This window comes from Onychomys torridus, chromosome 8 (assembly GCF_903995425.1).
Source record: "Onychomys torridus chromosome 8, mOncTor1.1, whole genome shotgun sequence".
NCBI lineage: Eukaryota > Metazoa > Chordata > Mammalia > Rodentia > Cricetidae > Onychomys > Onychomys torridus.
In genome coordinates, this window is record NC_050450.1 from 68,041,535 (window position 1) to 68,063,685 (window position 22,151).

General features: G+C 51.6%; 1 protein-coding gene and 1 non-coding gene across 6 annotated transcripts in view; both read left to right on the plus strand.

Annotated features, from left to right (window-relative positions):
• Rab11fip4 (RAB11 family interacting protein 4) overlaps positions 1-9,957 on the plus strand; it is a 104,105-nt gene extending 94,148 nt beyond the window's left edge. For all 5 annotated transcript variants that reach the window (XM_036194625.1, XM_036194630.1, XM_036194626.1 and 2 more), the window contains 6 exons: positions 1,166-1,306; positions 3,634-3,715; positions 4,334-4,471; positions 4,547-4,702; positions 6,070-6,213; positions 7,109-9,957. In XM_036194625.1, the coding sequence (XP_036050518.1) occupies positions 1,166-1,306; positions 3,634-3,715; positions 4,334-4,471; positions 4,547-4,702; positions 6,070-6,213; positions 7,109-7,225 (778 nt within the window). In that variant the 3' untranslated portion in view covers positions 7,226-9,957. The remainder of the gene's footprint in view (positions 1-1,165; positions 1,307-3,633; positions 3,716-4,333; positions 4,472-4,546; positions 4,703-6,069; positions 6,214-7,108) is intronic.
• Positions 9,958-21,087: 11,130 nt separating this feature from the next.
• On the plus strand, positions 21,088-21,159 carry Trnat-cgu. The gene has a single exon. It is a non-coding gene; the product is annotated as a tRNA-Thr (tRNA).
• The last annotated feature ends 992 nt before the right edge of the window (positions 21,160-22,151 follow it).

Here is a 22,151-nt window from a genome sequence, read left to right on the forward strand (position 1 = left end):
GATTCCAGACTCGATAGCTCCTGTTCTGGGTGTACAGCCCAGGACATGTGACTCTCACTGCTTAGAGCGGTAGTTCTCAACCTGTAGGTCTCAACCCCTTTGGGGTCACATATCAGATATCCTGCACATCAGGTACTTACATTATGATTCATAATAGTAGCAAAATTACAGTTTTGTTTTTGTTTGTTTTTTGAGACAGGGTTTCCTAGTGAAACAGTCCTGGCTAACCTGGAACTCACTCTGTAGATCAGGCTGGCCTCAAACTCTCAGAGATCTGCCTGCCTCTGCCTCCCAAGTGCTGGGATTAAAGGCGTGCGCCACCACTGCCCGGCTAAATTACAGTTTCAATGTAGCAACGAATTAGTTTTATAGTTGGGTTCACCACAACATGAGGGACTGGTCTCATTAAAAAAAGGTCTCAGCATTAGGAAGGTTGAGGACCACTGGACCAGAGGGACTAGCACTCAACCTCCCTTCCTGGGAACAGGCCCTGTGGTAGGGAGTAGAAGGCAGGAGGGCCCAGGTGGTACTGCGTATAGTCAGGTGGTGGTGTAGATGGACAACAGGGACACTGGGAAGGATGCTACCCCATGCTGGCTGACTTCCCAGGTGCAACAAACTTGGTAGACTCCCCTGGGTCTGGTTCTGGTCCCCCTTGGCATTCTTGTATGACCCAGGTCAGCCTGATGGAGCAGCTGTGAACAGTTGGACAGATACAGGCTTCCAGTGGTCAGGGTTGGGTTATGACTTTGGAGGGGCCTGACCTCCCCCCCCCCCCCCCCCCCCTCTGGATTTCTTACGGCCATTTGCCAGGATGTGCCCAAGTCATCAGAGGGGGGCTGGGCAGGAAGTTGGAAAAGAGAGAGTGAGATCTAGAAGCCATTCTTGTGCCATGGCCAGGTCTGCTGCCGTCTATCTCCCATGTGGCCTCACTCCTTTAGGGAGCTCCTTCACTAGATCTGCTTCTCCCTCGAGTGTGGTTGACATACTTCTTGTCAGATGTCACAATGTCCCTAAGTTACCCGTCAGCCAAGCTCACTGCCCATAGGTCCGGCAAACCCTCCGCCTCACAGCAGCTATGTGAGGGCCTTTGGCAGGGTCCAGGCCTTCTTGAAGGGGTAGTGTGTGAGAGCTTGCTGACTGGAGCTGTTTGTGCCCACCTCAGGGTGCATGAGCTGGAGGAGATGGTGAAGGATCAGGAGACCACAGCAGAGCAGGCACTGGAGGAGGAGGCCCGGCGACATCGCGAGGTCTTCAGCAAGCTGGAACGGGAGAAGAGCACTGAGCTGGAGCTGCTCAACACCAGGTAAGCAGGCACCGGCCTACTGCCCACTGGGCTCCTCTGTGCCCCTCTGCCCTGGCCGCCCTTGGGTAGTGCTGGCCCCAGGTGTCTTCGGTAAAGCTGAGCCTCCCATTCTAGCATTTCTACTGCAGATGCTTTAGAATTGCACAGGCCTGTTGTTAGGGATTGAGCAGAGGAAGACTCAGCAGCTGTGGATCAGAAGGCAGGGGCTGATATCTAGGCCTGGAGCGCCCCCTGCTGTCAGGTCCTCCCCTGCATTTGACCGTGGGTAAACTGAGCCTGGGCCCCCAAGGCTTAGAGGTCCCTGGGTACTGTGGCCCACTGTATCCTTCCTTGCTGGAACCCAGGCAAGCCAGGAGCAGGAAGAGCATCACTGCCCCGTCACATTGGCATTTCCTGCTGTGCGGGTCCTGTCTACTGCCCCCGCCCTGCCTGCCCCACAGCCCACACAGTGTGCACTGTGCCGAGGCCGTGACCTGTCCTGGTTCTCCTTGGGCTGCAGGTATTTAAGCAGAAGGTCCTAAGCCTGGCCTGGGTGGGGGAGGGGTTGCTGGACCAGGGCTGGCTCAGGCAGGCCCAACCCAGTGCATTTTGGTGAGGAGACCTCCCAGCTCTCCTGTGCCTGAGACTCCCCACCCCTTCCCAAACAGAGTTTCCCATGCTAAATTTGGACTGGTACTCTAGAACAGTGGTTCTCAACCTTCCTAATGCTGTGACCCTTTACTACAGTTCCTCATGCTGTGGGGACCCCCACTCATTAAATGATTTCACCGCTGCTTCATAACTGTCATTTTATGCTAATGTGTGAATGGTAATATAAATATCTGGTAGGCGGGATAGCCGATAAACAAACCTCCAACGAATGGTGTCTCGACCCACAGGTTGAGGACCACAGCTCTGGAGACTGCTATTTGGGCTCTGGAGCTGGTATCCTAAGGGCATCTCACTTTAGTGCCCTTTAGTGAGTGCAGGCTGAAGAGAGGCGGCTGGGACCGGGAAGGCAGCGGAGGAAGGAGCATGGAAAGAGCAGCAGTCTCCCAGCTCCAGGGCTGCCTGCTCGTATGGAGGCATGGATGGTACTTCCGGCCATTGGCACAGACCCCTCCTTAGTTGCTCGCCAGCTCCATGCCACTTACCACGGAGGTCTAGACCCCTCTCTGGCCCTTGTCTGGAGGCCTCCAAAAGGTCAAGGAAAACCTCTCCAGAATGGGACAGTATCTGGGGTGGAAGTACTGGAGAATCAGACCTGATTCTGCACAGTTGTAGCCGTCTGACCTGCTATAAGTTACTTTTTTGGTTTTTTGAGACAGGGTTTCTCTGTAGCTTTGGAGCCTGTCCTGGACTAGCTCTGTAGACCAGGCTGGCCTTGAACTCACACAGAGCCACCTGCTCTGCTTCCCGAGTGCTGGAATTAAAGGCGTGCATCACTGTTGCCGGGCTATAAGTTACTTTTTAAATCATGTTTGTGTATACAGTGTGTGTGCATGGTCCTGTGGTGGGGGGTGTGCACGTGCCACACAGCAAACCTGGAGGTCTCCGTTACCTTGTTTCAGACAGGATCTTTTACTGGTTTTGCCAGGCCAGGCCAGCTAGACCTCTGACTTTGGGGGTTCTCCTATCTCTGCAGTAGAACCCTGTGATTACAGAAGCACACTGCTCTGTCTGGTTTTATGAGTTCTGAGGATTCGAAATTCTGTGGCAAGCACTACCTACTGAGCCATCTCCCCAGTCCTATAAGCTATTTTAGAAAAGGGGGGGGGTGGCAGCAGCACACACCTTTAATCCCAGCACTGGGGATGCAGAGGCAGGTGGAACTCTGTTGAGTCTGAGGCCAGCCTGGTCTACAGAGCAAGTCCCAGAACAGCCAGGGCTACACAGAGAAACCATGTCTCGAAAAAAATAAATAAAAAAGAAAGAAAGAAAAAGAAAGAAGGAAAGGAAATTTCATGTTTAGATAGGGTCCTATCTCCAAGATATGTATACATGAATTTTTTTGTTGTTGTTGTTTTGTTTTGAGACAGGGTTTCTCTGTAGTTTGGTGCCTGTCCTGGATCTCAATTTGTAGAGTGCTAGGATTAAAGGCATGAACCATCATTCTTGGCTAATAATTTTGCAAATGAAACAGTTCCCTGATAATAGGGATTTTGGCTTGTGACATCATGTCATTGCTCAAAAAGTTTTGGATTTTGGAACTCTTTGGATTAGGAATGCTGGAACTGAATTGTCTTAATCAGTTGGTAGTTTCTCTCTTCCAGAAGCAGAGACTGGCTGCCTTCTCTGTAAGGTCATTTCCACTCCAGATCCTCAGATCTACCCTTTTTCTTTCCCAGGGTGCAACAGTTAGAAGAAGAAAATACGGATCTGAGGACCACAGTGACTCGACTTAAGTCACAGACAGAGAAACTGGATGAGGTGAGCAGCAGGTCCCAGCAAGGCGTCGAGTCCGTAGAGAGGAGGTGACGGTCAGAGGGCCTTGCAATCATCGTCTCCAGGATGCTGAAGTATTTCCCTACAGAGAAAACAGAAGTGTCAGGGCATGGTGACACACACCTGCCATCTTAGCACTCAGGCAGTGGGGGCAAGAGCATCAGGAGTTCAGGGTCATCCTTTGCTACATCATGAACTTTGAGGCTAACCTGGGGTACATGAGAGTTTTGTCTTAAAGATAAAAGTAAGTTTTTTAACTAATTAAAAAGGGAGGAAAAGTTAACCATGACTTTATCTCTGAATTTACAAAATTTCAAGTTTTGTACAGTGAAAATATAATCTGTATTATATATTGTAAATGCCTTACATTGTGGAGTTGTTTTCTTGAAGAGGATGTTTCGGCTAACAGCTTATTCTCGGGTTCTGCCTGACACTCCTGAAGGACACCTGGAGCCCGGGGCGTTTCCTGCCATGTTTCTAGAATGTTCTGGGAGGGCACTCCCCAAGGTGGCTGCTCTGCCTGTCCATTTGCCACACCAAGGTCCTCCAGAGCTTGAGGACCCTCTGGGCATGCTTGCCCTGACGGGGTCTGCCTGACTTTAGGAACGGCAGCGCATGTCTGACCGTCTGGAGGACACCAGTCTGCGACTCAAGGATGAGATGGACCTTTATAAGCGCATGATGGACAAGCTGCGGCAGAATCGCCTGGAGTTCCAGAAGGAGCGGGAGGCGACACAGGAGGTGAGTCACAGGGCCAGGACCCCCAGGGCTTCCCTCAGTGACACTGCTGCTGCCAACAGGCTTCTTCTCTCACAGCTCATCGAGGACCTGCGGAGGGAGCTGGAACACCTGCAGATGTACAAGCTGGACTGTGAGCGGCCAGGTAGGGGCCGCAGCGCATCTGGCCTTGGCGAGTTCAACGCCAGAGCCCGAGAGGTGGAACTTGAGCATGAGGTCAAGCGTCTGAAGCAGGTAGGCCCTAGAGCTACTGTCCAGTGGCTTTGAAGAGGCGGCTGGGTCAGCCATGTGGGCCTCTGTTTAGAAGCTGTAGGGAGGAACACAAAGTGACCCAGTCTAAGAAGGGCAAGGATTCCCCGTACGCCCAAGGAAAGCGGCGCTGTGCTGGAAGCAGAGTGGTTGCTGTGGGCAGACAGAGCCACAAAGAAGGTTGTGCTCAGGCTTGAGTGTGCCGAGCCCAACTGCAGATCCAGGAGGATGCTGGCCATTAAGAGATGTGGGCATTTGAACTGGGAGGAGACAAGAAGAGAAAGGGCCCAGTGATCCAGTTCTAAGACTTGTGTTTTCTGAGAGGAAAAGACCGAAGCAGTAGGAAAGTTACCTGTTAGAAAAAAGTTATTGTTACTGACACAGAAAGAGGTGATGGGAGGGAGCCGTGCGCGGCAGCACACCCCCGGCCTCCTCTCCTGAATGCTCTAATCAGTAACCTGATTGCCAGGCCCGCCATCCCGTCCCATACTCAGGCCTGTGGCTTAGCTTTGCTTACAGCCAACGGTTCCTGGGATCATAGGTTCCTGTCCTGTCCTGGGTGAGGATGGGGTGAGATGCAGGCTTGGCTGGGTCGGGGCCTCTGGCATATAGGGCCTCAGTCCTGAGACTCTGCTTCTCACAGTGCCCCATCACTCTGTCGTGGCGGCCTGGGTTAAGTATGGCGTCAGGAAGGGCAGTGGTTCCAGAAGGGAGTGAAACCCAAAGTCAGGCAGGCCTAGTGCCCGATTCTGGGCATGGGTCACACCTGAGCTCATTTACCCAGTGGAAGTTCTAGTGGCCATCTCCTGCGGTACAGCTGACCCATCATCCACCCAGGAGGGGCTCCCAGGTCCCTGGGGTGAGCTATAAGCAAGAATTGAGAGGGACCTGTGTCCGCTGCCTTCCCCACCAGCTTCAGGGGCAAGCGTGTCTTGAAACAGCTCCCACTAAGCAGGGTCCAGAACCTGGCAGTAGGAGGAGCAAGGAAAACCAGCCCTCCTTCCTGCACAGAGAATCCACAATAGCACTTGCCTGAGCCTGGTCCAGGACGGCAGGCTGCACTGCTTGATGGGCAGTTGCTCCCCACAGGACCCGAGAGGGGAAAGACGTCCTGGTTCTCCCAAACAGGGCTGCAATTCCCTCTTCTAACTGAGGACTGTGGCATGCCACACCTCTGGGCCAGGCCTCAGTTCTCTGACCTCCGTGGTCCCGAGGAGGCCTCCTTGTCTAGCGGTGATGCCCTGAGGGAGGGAGGGAGGATGCTGGTAGTCTGAGGACACAGATAGGGAGAGGTGGGTCCAGTGGGCTCAGAGCTTCCCTTAGCTCAGGTACCTTTTGATCCGTTGCCATAGGAGAATCACAAGCTCCGGGATCAGAACGACGACTTGAATGGGCAGATCCTGAGCCTCAGCCTCTACGAGGCGAAGAACCTCTTTGCCACCCAGACCAAAGCCCAGTCTCTGGCTGCAGAAATCGACACAGCATCTCGAGATGAGGTAGCCTTGTCCCTTCATCCCCTCGGACTCATTCTCACTTTGGTGACTGGTCCCCATTCTGTGGTCCTGCCCCAGCCCCCACCACCGTGAACCCCAGGCTACATAGGCTCTCTAAGGCAGGCTAAGGCCTGGCCCTCAACTCCTCCACTTACTGCCATCACAATAATGGCAGAGCTGAGCAGGGGGCAGCACGGAGCAGAGCTGAGCCCTCTTTCCTTGGGAGCCCTGGCTCAGCGTGGAGCTCAAATCAGAGATCCTCCTGGGACTTAACCCGGACGGTGGCCAGAGTGTCTTAAACATCGACCTTTGCACACATGTGTACTTGGTCTCTTCACTCACAGCTTCATAAACACTTCCCTGTCACACCTAGAAATAACCATGTGGCTAGCAGTGGGAAAGGAGCCCAGCTCCACAGCACTATGGGCCATCTCTTCTACCTCAGATACAAAAACACTCAGCTGCATTTTAATGTGAAACTGAGCCGCCGTGGACCTGAATCTTGCCTCCACCTCAGACTCAGAGCTAAGGGCCGACCTCTGGCCTCAAGTAGATCTAGGGGAGCAGGTAACTCCGAAGAGTTAGAGCTGCACTTGAATGTCAGTCACAGTGAGAGCCGCTGAATGAGGCAGGGCTGGAGTGAGGAGAACACTGTTCCAGACAGAGGAAAGGCTGGCAGCCCCGGGCATCTTCTGGGCCCAGGGACTATACATACTAGCCCTGATTATAAGTACATCTGGCCAGTATTCCCAGTCTTTGTGGAAATTTCCCCGTGCTTTTAGCCCCTCCCCAGGTCAGTGAGATGACCTTTAGGCTGAGCTGGGGTCCCTCTGTCACTGGCCCGCTGGAAGCCTCGCCTGGGCCCAACCTTCTGACCCACCTTTCTCATTCCCTTCAGCTAATGGAAGCCCTGAAGGAGCAGGAGGAGATCAACTTCCGGCTGAGACAATACATGGACAAGATTATCCTGGCTATACTGGACCACAACCCCTCTATCCTAGAGATCAAACACTGAGCCAGGGTTGGCTGCAGAGCGGCCATTGGACCTTGGACCTAGCGACAGGTCTGCTTGAGGATGAAGATGGCAGGCGGGACCCCACACGCTCTCTGTAGTACTTCCAGCCACCTTGTATGTGTGTGCTGGGGTATGTGCAGGAGATGGCACACACAGGCAAGGAGTGAGCTTGGGGCCATGGCTGTGGGTGACAACCCATGATAATCTGTGTGTGCACTTTGCAGCCCCTTTGTGAGGGGCTGAGGGGAACTGGATGTGGGAGGAACACTCTCAGGAGTTGACAGCAAGGACTGGAAGCCTTCATTTAGGATACTGATGAAATGATTCTACCTCTGTGGATAAGGGTTAGAAGCTCTCAGGAGATGATCCCCCCACCCACCTCAGAGTAGGAACAAAACTGTTACGTTCTCCAAAATTGGTGTCCTTTCAAACCCAGGTTTTTTAAGCTCAAAGAGGAAGAGGGGGTGTCGGAAGGGACAGGGACCCCTGTGGGTAGCCTTTGGGGTACAAGTAGACGGAGTCCAGTGGACTCGGGTTTACAGAGCAGCTCCGTGCATTGTCCACACCTCTGGGTTGAGTCCTTTGAGTTTCCTGTGCCCTTTTCAGCCTTGGTTTCCTACCTCCCCTTTCTGGTTTGCCTTGAGTTTGTTTGGAAGACAGGAGATACACACAGCATTCACTTGGGGGTGGAAGAAAGGCCAAGAAGAAGGGTGGAGTGCCCAAGACAGGTGTTAACACTGGGGGCCGAAAGGAGTGCTTGCCTGCAAGAGATGTGTTCCCGTGGCTGCATCTTAAGACAGATGTGCCTTGGTGAGGGCAAGCCTAGGGAGGTATTTCTAAGACCGATTCTGCGCTCCCATGAGGAGGTAGCCACATCCCTTCTTAGAGCTTTCAGACACACCTGGATCTGGTCCCTCTGCTAGAGAGCAGACATCCTGGTGGGAGGTCCAGGGGGAACATTGTGGAGGCACCTTGGTCTTCCGTTCTGTGACTATGTGGTGGGAGTCCCCTTTTCCTCCCCTGGATTTTCTAAGAATGTAATCTTTTGTTGTAGTCATCTGGGCTGTTCCTGGACTGTTGCAGTTCATCCGAGTTTTATATGGTTCGTGATTGGCTTCCTTATCTCCAGCCCAGATAAACATGGATGGTCTTAAGTCTTCCCCTTCCGCTTGCTTTCTTAAGCACATCTTGTGTAAGAAGGAAGGTTTGGGCATGTTGGGGAGGCTAGTGAACAGAAAAGGAGGGGCGCAGTTGAGGGTAAAGAGGGGAGGGGACTGGGGCATGTCCCCTGCTCGGCAGAGACGGGGCTGTGGCCAGTTTCATTGCAATCTGCTCCCTTCTGCTTTCCTTGGCTTTTCAGATCTGTTTTGATCACATGCACAGAGTTGTCTGTGCTGCATAGATGGTGGGTGGTTTGCCTTGTCCTGGGCTGCCTGGATGAGCCACATCAGGAAGACTTGATCTTGAGGCGCAGGTCTCTGTGGGCATTCCCTAGGGTCTGGGAAGATAGAGCACAGAGAAAGGCTGGGTAGGGAGTCTCCTGAGGATATGAAGGGGAAATAAACTTGAGGTTGGTCTAGGTGTCATGCTGGAAGGACAGTGGCAGAGGTCAGCTGAGTCTCGGTCCTGGTCTGTGGGGCTGCCTCAGGGGTGAGTGTTCTGTACTTGAACTTGTGTGGGCTCCAGTTTCACGGAGTGTAAGTTTCTAGAGAAGGCCGCAGAGGCCAGAGTCGCAGCATAACCTGAGGAGCGGAAGACTTTTGGCCAATGTTGCTGGGCTGAAGAATGGACTCCTGGAGGGAATGGCAAGTCTGGAAGTCCCTGCAGACCTGGACCCTTGCTGTAGGCCTCTGGGAGAGTAACTTCCTAGGGTGGGGCTGGCTCCATACAACACACCTCAGGCTCATCCAGTCATCTTACTTTCCTCAGCCAGAATACACTTGGAAAACTTGGCCAGCTTGGCCTAAGGTCACGTTTGGTGTTTCTTGTAGTGGTGGCAGTAGGTTTTTGTTTTCTTTTTTGAGACAGGGTCTTACACTGTGGCTCTCTGACTGCCCTGGAATTCAAGGTAATCCTCCTGCCTTAGCCTCGAGTGTTGGGATTACAGACATGAGTCACCACCCCCCTTTCGTTTTTAAAATGTTCTTCTGGGCTTACAAGCCCAGGGCTCCCAGCACCACCTCACTCATGGAGGTTGCAGAACTTCCCTGTGTTTGGGCCGCCTCAAAGGTTCGCTTCTCCATCTGTGAGCTCCCTCGTGACTTCATGGGTCTAGGTTTGGTGTTCAGTTGGGTCTGAATTTCAGATAAACAAGTGCTTTTTACCTTTTAGAATCAGGATGTTCCATGACATACTTGATGCTTCGGGAGCTTTTTATGTTCTGATCCTTACATGTTCTAACAGCTGGTACAGGTGTGGCCTGGGCCTTGGAATGTTTTAAGAGTAAATGCCCCCAGGTGATACTAATTTAGCTAAGTGTCCTGTGAAGGGGTGTTGGTTTTGCCAAACTGGACAGCTCCCTTGCGGAAGGGTCAGCAGTAACTTGCCAAGATCCCAGCAGGTTGGGGGCCATGCAGGGGATGCACTTTTTAGGTGATGCTAATGTCTTCCTGTGTCTGATTTTGACTGGCTAGATTTGATTTTGAACCAGTAGCTTTCCTTGAGATTCTACAGAGGAAATTGCTCTTTAAAATTTTATTTCTGGGGTTGAGGATTTAGCTCAGTGGTAGAGCGCTTGCCTAGCAAGTGCAAGGCCCTGGGTTTGATCCTCAGTTCCATAAATAAATAAATAAATTTATTTCTGACACACTAAAAACACAAAGCTCAAGAACCAAGCAGGACACCAGGACTTGAGACTGGGTTTGCCGATTTGTCTGTATGCTGGTGTCTCCGAGGAGGTCCTGGAAACACATAACGATGGCAGGCGTGGCAGTGTAGCACAGTGGTGGAGTGCTTAGTGTGAGGTTTAGTCCCTGGCAGCATGAAGAGGTTGAGGACCGGCCCGACTCTGAGGTCCTGTTCACTGGCGGTGGGGCTGGCCCAGCACATTCGTCCACATTTGTCTTCCCTGGCACTGGTCATGCACAGCTCAGGATGGAGGCTCCTGACCTTAGAAGGTCGTTGGCTCAAGTAGAGACACCAGGTGAAATGTCCCCGAGCTCAAGCAGGGCTGGAGAAGCTTGCCTTTGACTGAGGTGACAGAAGATGGTTGGCTTTTGCCCCTGGGTGGTCCTTGCCCCAGGAGAGAGTCCTGCTGCCCTCACTAGCCTGGAAGTCTGTGTCCCTGCCTGGGACTGACCCCTGGAGTCCCAGAAAACAAGTGCCGGCCTATCCTGGGTACCGGCTCTTTGCAAAGTGGGGCAGACAGTTGAGAGCTGGGCCTTGAGGGCAGCTTCAGGTGCTGTGGTCGCTTGCCTGCGTGGGTTTTGTCTGACTGCAGTCAGGGTGTCCCAGTGGCTTCCCGGTCAGTGTCAAATCAGCACCCAGTTCACACCATGGAGACTCTAGGAAATGGTCCTATGGCTGGTCTGAGTTGTGATCCATACTGGATCTGATGGTCCAGGGGGTGTTGTCACACATTTGGGTCCAAGGGAATGTGAAGGTTCTACAAGGCCCGGGGAAGCAGGAGGAATTACTTTGCTGTGAGGCACTGGCACATGCACACCTGTCTCTAGATGTGACTGATGATGCCCAGTGACTGTCTGAGTCCAGGTGAAGCTCTTCAGGGCTTCAACACTGCCCCTTCTCCCCAATCTTTCATCCTACCCCTACTGGGGCCCAAGGACTTGCCTCCTGGTTGCTCCTCAGCTTGGTATCACTCACATGTTCTCATCAAGGGGCCTCAGGTTAGAGTGGTCAGACCTTCCCAGGACCTCCCTGTCCCGACCTCCGTCTTGAATGTGCGTGTGATGGGTGTGTCGGGAAAGTGGAGTTGGCATCACAGCCTGCTTGCCTTACCTTCAGGGCAGGACAGCTCTATGGCTCTGCCATCTTTTAGCTGCTCAGCTAAGAAAATAGGCACTTCTAGAAGGCTTTGCCTCTGAAAGCATAGCAAGGTAACAGTCTTTGTCACCCTATCCAATAGGAGCTGGGTGTCTTTGATGGACCTTCCTTGTGGGTTCCTCTTCCCGTTGTAACTGTACTGGAGGATGTCTACCCTAGGGCTACCAGCTGGGGGCAGCATCCCAGACCACCTCTCCTACAGGCCTAAGTCCTGCTGGCTCTGCCTCCTGTTGGGACTGTGCTTCCCTGTTCTGCACAGGCTGGGTTTTGTCTGCATGGTTTGGGGTCCTTGTGCCTTTTTTCCCTTGTGGCCACCACACAGGATTCTCTGTTACCCACTGCCCCCTTTTGTACACCCCCTTACTCGTCTTCCCCAGTCCTGTGTGTACTTGTGCGTGCAACCTTGTGCCTCCCCTGAGGCCAGCTGGCAGACCCTTTACTCCCCTCCCCCTCCCCCAATCAGGCTCTGCTTCCCCATAGGTCCCCCAACCTCTGTGGACTTGGTAACTTTTATACAGGATCTTTTGTTACAGTCTTAAGCATAGGAATCACTTAGTCACTGTGTACCTGCAGCTAGTTTAGGAGCCCTGCACTCCAGACAAGGGTAGCTTTGTGTAGACCAGCTTCTCCCACAAACCTCTTCTGTGTGAATGTGGGTATTTATTGAAGACAGATCACCTTTAACCTGAGGCACTGGCCCCAGCAGGGAGGTTGCAGGTCTCCGAGGCTCCATGCATGGCTCTTCTGGAGGAAGCCCCAGCCATGTGGTTTCCAGTGCTTTGCAATACATTTGGGGTTAGGGCCACTGTGTCTGGTGTCTCCCCCCATGTGTGCAGAAGGAAGTCATTTGCTACTGTCCCTGCCTGCTATTATCACCTGTCCAGCCCTTCCTTGTCTGCTGGTGCTCAGACCAGAGTGCCATTAATCACCAGACTGATGTCAGGACCTGGACGGGACAGCGTGTGCTGAGGACACACAGCCTGCTGGCTCCCAGCTTCAGCTTTTCATGCTCTGGGACTGGGCCTTCTGGGGACCAGGTGAAAGAAGCCACAGGTGACAGGTTCGATTCTCCAGGGATTACATCTGGGCCAGAAGCCAGTAATTGCAAATGGCCCTAGCTTTGGGACTGGAAAGGAATGTCCACTTTAGGACCCAGGGAGGGGGAAGGGGTGAGTCCTAGGCCCTGAACTGTTTGCCTCCAGTCTGTTCTATCCTAAAACAGGCTTTCAGTGTGGACACCTTCCAAGACCTGTAATGTACAGACCACAGTGTAAATAAACAGTTGGCTTTTTTGTTCCTGACTTGTGTGAACTTCTGTGGGGGAATAGGGAATGGGAAAGGGGATGAAGGAGGTGGAGGGAGAAAGGCAGGCTTTGTCTGTCTTAGGGGTGACATTTCCCTTAGGAAAAACAATCTCTTTAGGTATGCAATAACTGAAGTGGCTAGTGCTGCCCCCTAGAGGAAGGGTGAAGGTAAAGCAGGGTCTGGCTCCAGTCAGTCCAGGCCTGCTTTGCCTACAGATAGGGTTCCCAGAAGCTCCAGTGTTCCCCCATTCCAGCCTCAGGACTGTGATTGAAAACTCTCTTCGCCAGGCACACGCCTTTAATCCCAGCACTCGGGAGGCAGAGGCAGGTGGATCTCTGTGAGTTCGAGGCCAGCCTGGGCTACAGAGTGAGTTCCAGGAAAAGGTGCAAAGCTACACAGAGAAACCCTGTCTCGAACTGCCCCCCCCCCCAAAAAAAAAGACTAGTGTAGGGGTTGGGGATTTAGCTCAGGGGTAGAGCACTTGCCTAGCAAGCACAAGGCCCTGGTTTCAGTCCTCAGCTCCAAAAAAGAAAAGAAAACTGTCTTCTTGCAGCACTGGCCTTCCAGGGCTCAGGGTCCCTGGGTCATGCTCCTCACATGTCAGCCGCTGTGACCAGGCTTGGTGCCCCACTTACTCCTTTCGCTTGCCTAAGATGAATTCTGCTGTGTCATGGCTCACATGGCAGTTTAGGGTTGTGTGCTCCAGGACCCAAGGGTCCTACCTTTTTTCTATATGTATTTTGAAATTCCAGGATGAAAGGGCATCACTGGTCACCCAGGCCAGGTATCTTGGCCCATTTGTCCCCCATCCCCCATGCAGGCCCTATGCAGGCAGGTGCTCTGGGGTGGACAGACAGCCCTGCACTGGACAGGAGGACCTGCCTCCTGGGCCCTTAGAGACACTGTCAAGTACAGACTTGAAAGTTCTGCATTATCCTCGGTGTAGTCTTGTCTTACTGCCTGGAGATTCCAGACTGACAAAGATAAACAGGGTTAGGGATTTAGCTCAGCGGTAGAGCACTTGCTTAGCAAGTACAAGGCCCTGGGTTGAATCCTCAGCTTAAAAAAAAAAAAAAAAAAAAAAAAAGGATGCAGGATAACCCCAAAATGTTTACTTGAATAAACTTGAGCTCAGATAATCCAGTAAACCTATCAGGATTATATTACATCTGCATAGACCCAAATAAGGCCATGTTCAGTTCACAGGTACATTGTCCCTGAAAGTTGCCCCCACTGAAGGAGTCATCACGTCTGCTATACTGCCAGAAGATGTGGGAGAGAGCTCAGAAGATGGAGATGGACCCACCCGTGGCTCTCCAGCTCCTTCGGTGTGGCTGGTCTGGCAGCCTGATCCTGGCCCTGGAGCATGAGGAGTTTGCTGCCTCTGGACCTCTCCTCAGGTGAACCCAGCATCTTCACTGCCGGACAGAAAGTAATGTCAGGATAAGTCCATGTGACAAGCTGGGTTTATTAAATAGAGATGGCAGCTGAGGTCTTCACATGCTGAGACGGCCTGGACATTGGGAGAAAAGGGGAGGGATGGGCCTCTGGGCCTTAACGGTAGCCGTGTAAGGGATCTTGTGGCTTTTGAAGTCACGGTGCTCAAAGTGTGATTTACAAAGTAGATTCAGTGTAGGCTGGGCATGGTGGCATATCTTTAGTCTTAGCCATTGGGAGACAGAGGCAGGTGGATGGATCTCTGTGAGTTCACAGGCAGCATGGTCTACATAGTAAGATGCTCAAACTAACAGAGTTTCCGTTTTGGAGCTCATAGGTAGATCAGGCTGGCCTCTGGCTTGGTAGTGCTGGGATTTAAGGTGTGTGCCACCCCATGCAACTTCAAACAAAAAGTTGTTTAAAGAAAATATACAGATTGGTTTACTGGTTTCTCATCTTCAGAATTGTTTGCAAATGAAGCAGTGCAGTGGTTTCTGGAGCACATTGCTCGGTTGTAAGGAGTGGAGCATGCTGGTAATGTCCACAGACCACACAGGCAAGCTAGGAGACCATCTCGAGATCATCTCTCAGAGAAGGGACTTCTCTGGCACAATCTTGTCTGTCAGTTGTGGTTTTTGTTTTTGTTTTCCATGCAGACAATAAGAAATACAAACTAGATTTGGGGATAAGGGACCCCTTTCCCTCTCATCCAGCTTGCTGCTTAGCCCTTTCCAGACCATGGGGGAGGGGAGCAGGGGGAGCATCAACCTGCTTTGACCCAGTCCCTGTACCTACATTGTAAGGCTCCAGTGGAGTTCATACCACCCTCTCCTGGGATCCAGGGCCCCCAGCAGATACCCAACACTTCAGCTGGATGCACCAACTTAGTGCTGAGAACCAACCCTGGGTCCTCTGCAAGAAGAGCAAGTTCTCTTAACTGCTGAACCATCTCCAGCCCCAGATCACTTTTAATGATACAAGGTAAATACTGTATTAATGGTGTTATGGTTAGGGGATGATGACAAGGAAGAGTCTATATATGTTCTGTACAGATGTAGGGATTTTGTTTTGTTGAGATAGGGTCTTGCTGCATAGCCCTGGCTGGCCTGGAGCTTGATATGTCAATCAGCTTGCTCTCAACCTGTAGAGATCCTTTTAAGTGCTGGGATTATAGGGCGTACCTGGTCTCAGATAAAGGCTACATACGTGCGTGTGTGTGTGTGTGTGTGTGTGTGTGTGTGTGTGTGTGTGTGTGTGTGTGTAAAATTTGCTATTAGGCTAGAGAGATGGTTCAGCAGTTAAGAGCACTGGCTGCTCTTAGAGTACTGGGTTCAATTCCCAGCATCCATATCAGATAGCTCACAGGAGATTGTCTCTTTCATGCACATATCCACACACACATACATGTAATTAAAAATACAACCTTAAAAAATATCATTATACATATGCCTTCCTGAGTCCAGGAAAGGGTGGCAAATCCCCTGGAACAAATGCTTGTGGGTGCTGGGAACTGAACTCAGGCCCTCTGTAAGAGCAGTAAGTGCTCTTAACCCCTGAGCCATCTCTTCACCCCTCCCACCCAGATTTTTTTTTTTTTTTTTTTTTGTAAATATTTTCTGGTCAACAAGAAGGCTCATTGGGTAAAGCACTTGCCACACAAGCCTGACGACTGAGTTCTGTCCCTGGAACCCACGTCACCCTGGAAGGAGAGGACTGACTGAACAGTTGTTCTAACCTGTACACATGTGCTGTTGCACACACATACCCATACTGAATTTTTTTTTCTTTTGGTTTTTTAGAGACAGGGTTTCTCTGTGTAGCTTTGTGCCTTTCCTGGAACTCACTTTGGAGACCAGGCTGGCCTCGAACTCAGAGATCCGCCTGGCTCTGCCTCCCAGTGCTGGGATTAAAGGCGTGTGCCACTACCACCTGGCCCATACTGAAATTTTTAAAGATTTATGTGTATGGGTGATTTGCCTATGTGTATATATATATATATATATGTACCACATGCATGCTAGAAGCCTGCAGAGGGAAGAAGTGGGTGTTGGGTTCTCTGGAACTAGAGATAAAGATGGTTGTGAGCCACCATGTGGGTGCTAAGAATCAAACCCAGGTCCTCTGGAAGAAAGTGCCAGTGTTCTTAACCATGGAGCCATCTCTCCAGCCCTGTGATATTTTTTCAGTCCATGGTTTGCTTTATCTACAGCACAGTGCTCACAGAAACTGGGTACAGAGAGAGGTGCCAGGTAGTGTTGAAGTGCTTTTGGAAGATTGGCTCACTACCAGATGACACCAAGCCATTCCAGGGACCCAGCTTGCCACAGTCACCCAGAATTCCGGCTCTGCTGATAAGGAGAGTCATCACAGAGTGGGATGGGGGGGACTGCTGTCCTGGAGAGGCTTTAAGAAGCAGAGCACGTGAGGAGCCCTGAAGTTGGGCTGTACAGAGGGTGTGGCAGGAGGGGCTGGCACACTGTACCTAGGGCTCAGGCAGGAAGAACAGGTCTGGGAAGGATGGTGGGCCCACTGCAGCCTGGCCTGGCTGTCCGGATGTGTGAACAGGGTCAGCAGTTGACCAAATCTGGCCAGCATTTGGCCTGTGCTGCCTGGCAGCTCCCAGGAGACTGGCAGTGGGGTGCAGGGATTTCCCCTCAGTCCTTCCACCCTGCTCAGCCCTGGTTCTTGTTCCGAGTTCCAGGTCTATGAGTTGACTTTGGTGTCGCAGATTTTGACTTGGGAACTATTGACACTACAAACATGACTCTTGTGTTTCTTTCTTTTTTTAAAGCCAGGCATGGTGGTACATGACTTTAACCCCAGCACTGGGAGGTGGAGGCAGGCCAACTCTCTGTGAGTTCAAGGCCAGCAGTCTACAAAGTGAGTTTGAAGCCAAGCAAAGCTACAAAGAGAGTCCTTGTCTCAACCCTCCCCCAATAAATAACACAAATTTTAAAGTATTGGAGGTTCATTCCTTGGTGTGTTTGTATAGGATGTGTACATGTGTTTCTTATGTGTGGATGGTGCAGGCAGACATAGGCACATGCTTGGCAGGCTTTTCCCAGACTCCTCCTCAGAAGCTGCATCTTTCCCTAAAGGAACCCACCTGAGCAGAACTGGTCCCTGATGTCAAGCAAGCTGAGCTCATACTGTTCAGAAGTCCTGTCTGCCACTGCAGGTCACATTCAGGGAAAGACTCCCAGAGCCTGTAGCAGCTGTGGTGATACTCCAGAGAATCCTGCCTTCTCTGGGTCTCCTGAGGAGGTCCATTGAATCTCTTGATTCTGAGTCTCCTTGAGAGCCCTTCTTTCCCCCTTTAAGTATGTTGAGAAGTACATACCGCAGGAATGGTGGTACACACCTGTGATCCTGGCATTGGGGATGCTGAAGCAAGCAGGAGAATTGGAAGTTCGAGGCCAGTCTGGGCTTCGTGAGACCCTTTCTCCCTTCATTTTTCCTTTCTCCCTTCCTTCCTCCCCACTCCCTTTCTTAAAAAGGCAGTGGAGAGAATGAATACCATACCACTAAGTAGAAAAGTCAGGGAGAGAATAAACTATGCTAACCACAGTGTGAAAAGCAATCTGAGAAGTCTGGAAGTGTGGCTACCAACTCTGCAAAAGGTTGCAAGTTGCACCCTGCCCCTGCCCCAATATTAGCAGAATTATTTGGAGCTTTGTGGTACCTGGGAAATTTGATCAATGGGAAAAGTGTCAGGTTGCTATAGTACCAAAGGTCAAGTTGGCCTTTCCCACTCCTGGGGACTAACCTTAGCAGTGTAAAATGAAGCAGCTTTTAGAGAACAGCTTGCAGGAGGTGGCCCTCTCTTCCCACTATGAACTCAGGTCGTCAGGCCTGGCATCAGATGCCTCTCCTCACTGAGCCATCTCTTGTCTGTGTCCATTTTTTGAGAGTCTCAAATAGCCTGTGCTGGTCTTGGATTTCTGATCCTCTTGCCTCAACCTCCGGAGGGTAGGATTACAGTCATATACCGTGCACGGGCTATTGGTTCTGTGTTTAATTCCTGCAGGGCCAGGGCTAATGGCTAACACCTGGTCAGTACCCTTACCGTATATACTCAGCACCACTACTTTTTTTTTCTACTCCATTCGGTAACCACCAACCTTGAACCTAGAACGGAAAGGAACATGGGCTGTATGTGACCTCCCCATCAGTGCACTACTATTACCCCTGTGGTTCACAGTGAGAATGGTTCAGATTTTCCAAGCCTGAGTTTAGCTGCCAGGCCCTCCGCTGGCTGTGTCTGGCTCACCTCACTCTCACTGCTGAATTCCTAGAAGGCTACCTGGGCTGGATCCTCCCCTTTCTTCAGATACAAAAATTAGCTCAGCACAGATTAAAAGGGGGCTAATATCCAGAAGAGATGTTTTAAACTATAACTCAGAAACAAACAAACATAAAGAATAAACAGCCCAATTCAAAAAGGACCTGAACAGGCATTTCTTCAAAGACACACAAATGGCCAGCAAGCCCGGGAAGCATGCCACATCAACCTCAGCACATCTGTGAAGATGGCCACTATCCAAAACAACAAGATGATGGAGTGGCAAGCACTGGCTGGCAAGGAGGTGAAGAAATCAGAACCTGGGTATGGTGGTGGGAATGTCAAATGGTGGTGCCCTTATGGAAACTGTGGAGATTCCTTTAAAAATAAGCCCAGCATGGTGGAACACGCCTTTAGTCCCAGCATTTGAGAGGCAGAGGAAGGCAGACCTCAGAGAGTTCAAGGCCACTCTGGTCTACAAATCCGGAGTTCCAGGCCAACCAAGGCTACACAGAGCAACCCTGGCTCCAAACAAACAAACAAACAAAAATAAATAAAAGGATTACATAACCCATAGTGTCACTTCTGAGTGTGTAGCCAAAAGATCTGACGCAGTATCTCAAATCATCTTGCACACTCTTCCCACTCAAACACTGTTTTGGTTTATTGACAACCGGGTGGTAGCAGTGGTGCACACCTTTAATCCCAGCACTGGAGAGACAGAAGCAGATAAGTTTCTGTAAGTTCAAGGCCAGCCTGGTCTACAAAGCTAGTTCCAAGACAGCCGGGGCTGTTACATAGAGAAACTCTGTCCGGAAAAAGAAAAAAAAAAATGTCTACCAGGCAATGAAAGGTAAGGGGAATGTGGCATATGCCTCCTAGAGAACAAGGGCCAGCCTTACAAAGCCATGACACCCTTTTGGGAGTTACAATAAGAAAGTTGAGGAGATGCCTGAAGTAAGCCAGTCCCCACCAGATACTACATCATTCTTCTTAGGTGACATGTCTAAAGTTGCCAACCTCTTAGAAGCAGAAAGAATTATGGCTGTCAGGGATCTCAGAAGGCGAAGGGTGTCTAATGGGCAGGGTTACTGTTGTGCAGAATGAACCCGCCCACCCTGCCCTGCAGGGTAGTCTGGATCACAAGTTCATGGACTGCTGGGCTTCAGAGGGAGTTCAAAGCCCTGAGGCTAGAGAGTGCCAGCTTAGACAACTCACCAAGACCTGGAGAGATGATTCAGTGGTTAAGAGCACTTACTGCTCATGGAGAGGACCCGGGTTCTTTTCCTAGCACTTACCACATGGTGGCTCACAACCATCCATAACTAGTTCCAGCGAATCCCACACCCTTTTCTGACCTCTACTGGTGCAAGGCACATACTTGGTGCACATGATTACATGCAAGCAAAACACTCATAAAATAAAAATAGAAAGAGAGAGAGAGAGAGAGAGAGAGAGAGAGAGAGATGGGAGCTGGGGATAAATGTCACCGGCAGAGTACCTGAACCAGGGTTCAGTCCCAAACAAACGTAAAAAAATCTGTAGTGCGTATTGTACAAGGTACAAATGTCCAGTTAACACTATATGTAAACTTAACATAGTTATGATAAATCCTGTGTTTTTAACACCTACACATCCATAAAAATATCCTTAGGTTTTACAAATCCCCCCAGTTTTACACTTTTAAAAAAGTTCTACTCATAAATAAGGGTGAACGTACTGGTTATAGCAGCGTTCACAATAGCAGGAACCCTCTTGGGTGGGTGGAGGGCGTTTCCTTCGACAGGCTCGGGTGTGCTACTGCAGGTGTGCACTTAAGGAGGCTGGTAAATGAGGCCTTTGACTGCCCTGTGGGCATCGCAGCCCTGCACCAAGAGAAGGGCTTCTGTGCCCCTGCCTGGCCGCCCTCTCCTCCCTCTTGGAACAGATACAGTGGCCACAGGATCCAGGCTCCTAATTTCCTTTAAAATGTTTTAAACTAAATATTTAAATTTAAATTAAATGTTTAAATAATAGATCTAGGAACGAGGGGTGTAGCTCAGTCGTCAGTACTAGTTTAGCACACACGGAACCCAGGGTTCGATTCCCAGCACCCGGTAAAACGGGCCTAGCGGCCCACGCCTGAAATCCCAACCCGTGGGAGATGGAGGAAAAAGGATCCTTAGTTCCCTGCAATCCTGGGTTACAGAGTGAAGTCAGCCGAGCTCCGCGAGCCTCTGTCTCCAGCAATAAATGACGAAGTAAACGTCTACAAAGTAGAAACCCAATAAAAAGCAGCCAGTGGTATAAGCACTCACCCTGCAAAACCTCACCCGTTCCTTTCATAGACTTGAACTAACTAAAGTCCCGTTTGTCCCCCAATCCGGGTCTCCCTCTGGTGTCCTTCCCCCCACCCCATCTCGGTGGTCTCCCCTGCTTGGCCTCCGTTAATCACCCGGGCCTCCGCGCCGCGCCCTGTCCCCGCGGTCGGCCGGCTGGTCCCCCAGCTCTCGGGGACGCGCAGACGTTCCCAGGCCGGGCTCCACGCCCAGCTCTGCGGCCTTTCCCGGCTCAGGGACGCGGACCCAGCGCGAGGCCCGTGCGGAGGGGGAAGCGGAAGGCTCCGCGGTACCCGAGGCTTTCTTGCCGCGTCCTCCGAGCGCTCCACCGGCCGCCACCCCAACCGCAGGCAAACCAGACGCCGGGCGGAAGGAGGCCGGGAGAGCGTCAGTCTCCGCCGCTCAGTGGGCGGGCTTTGCGCAGGGGCGGGGCCCGAGCGAGGGGGCGGGGCCTGGCCGCCTCCCCGCCCGTACCACCTCCCCTCCACTGAGAGCCTCTACCGCTAGCTCGGCTGTCAGGCGCGGTGGCCAAGTGGTAAGGCGTCGGTCTCGTAAACCGAAGATCGCGGGTTCGAACCCCGTCCGTGCCTGCGCTTCGGGGCAGCGCTCTGTTGGTTCTCCGGTGGTTCCGCTTAAATTTCGCTCTCCCCTCTTTTTTGTTCGTGAGTCTTCCAGCCCCTCCTCTACCCGCGCCTTCAGCTGCGGTCAGGATCGTGAGGTGAGAGGCGTGCCTTCATTCTTGAGCGTCCCTTGCGTGTCGCCTCTTTGTTCTCTGCCCACCCAACTGCATCACTGCCCCCCCCCCCCCCCCCCCCCCCCCGGGCACCTTGACCTTCTTCTATATCTGGTTCCAGATAGTTGTGGCCCTCCCAAGTCATCAGTAAGGTAAACAGCCTGATATCACGTGACAGGACGCCCACTGCTTCAGATTTCTGGTCTCATTTTGTTTGTTGTTGTTTTAGGATAGGGTCTCCTGTATAGTGCCAGGATTGCCGAGGTGAGCCACCACGATCTGCTAGCCTCTCTCTTTGAAACTTTGCTAAAGGGTAGCTAATTTTCATTGTTGTCTGTTTTGGTTTGGGTTTTGTTCTGGAGACAGGGTCTAACTGTCTAGCGATGTAGCTCTAACTAGCCTGGCACTCCCTGTGTAGACCAGGCTGGCCTTGAACTCTCCGCCCACCTCTGCCTCCCCCGAGTGCTGGAATTAAAGACATGGGTTACTATGCCTGAACCTGAAATTCTCAATTGTAACATATTACTCCAGTTGCGTGAATAGAACTCCGCTTCTTCATTTCTATCCCACACTTCTGTTAATGTGGCTCCTCCCTCTGCCCCTCCCTCCCATTCCTCCCCAGCTAAAAGCATATTTCATTCCCTAGGTCTTGTTGCTTAGCTGACCATGGGGTGAACTGAGGATATTAGATATTTACAGTAAGGTCCTAGTAAGTGAAAGAAGCACTTGGCTTTGGAAGGCGTCAATGTCTTCATGAAATTGTTACTAAATACAAAGAGGGTTTGTTTCTGACAAGGCCAGAGCCCGCCCACCTAGAAACGAGGGATAGGATGGAGGACAGTCCTATGG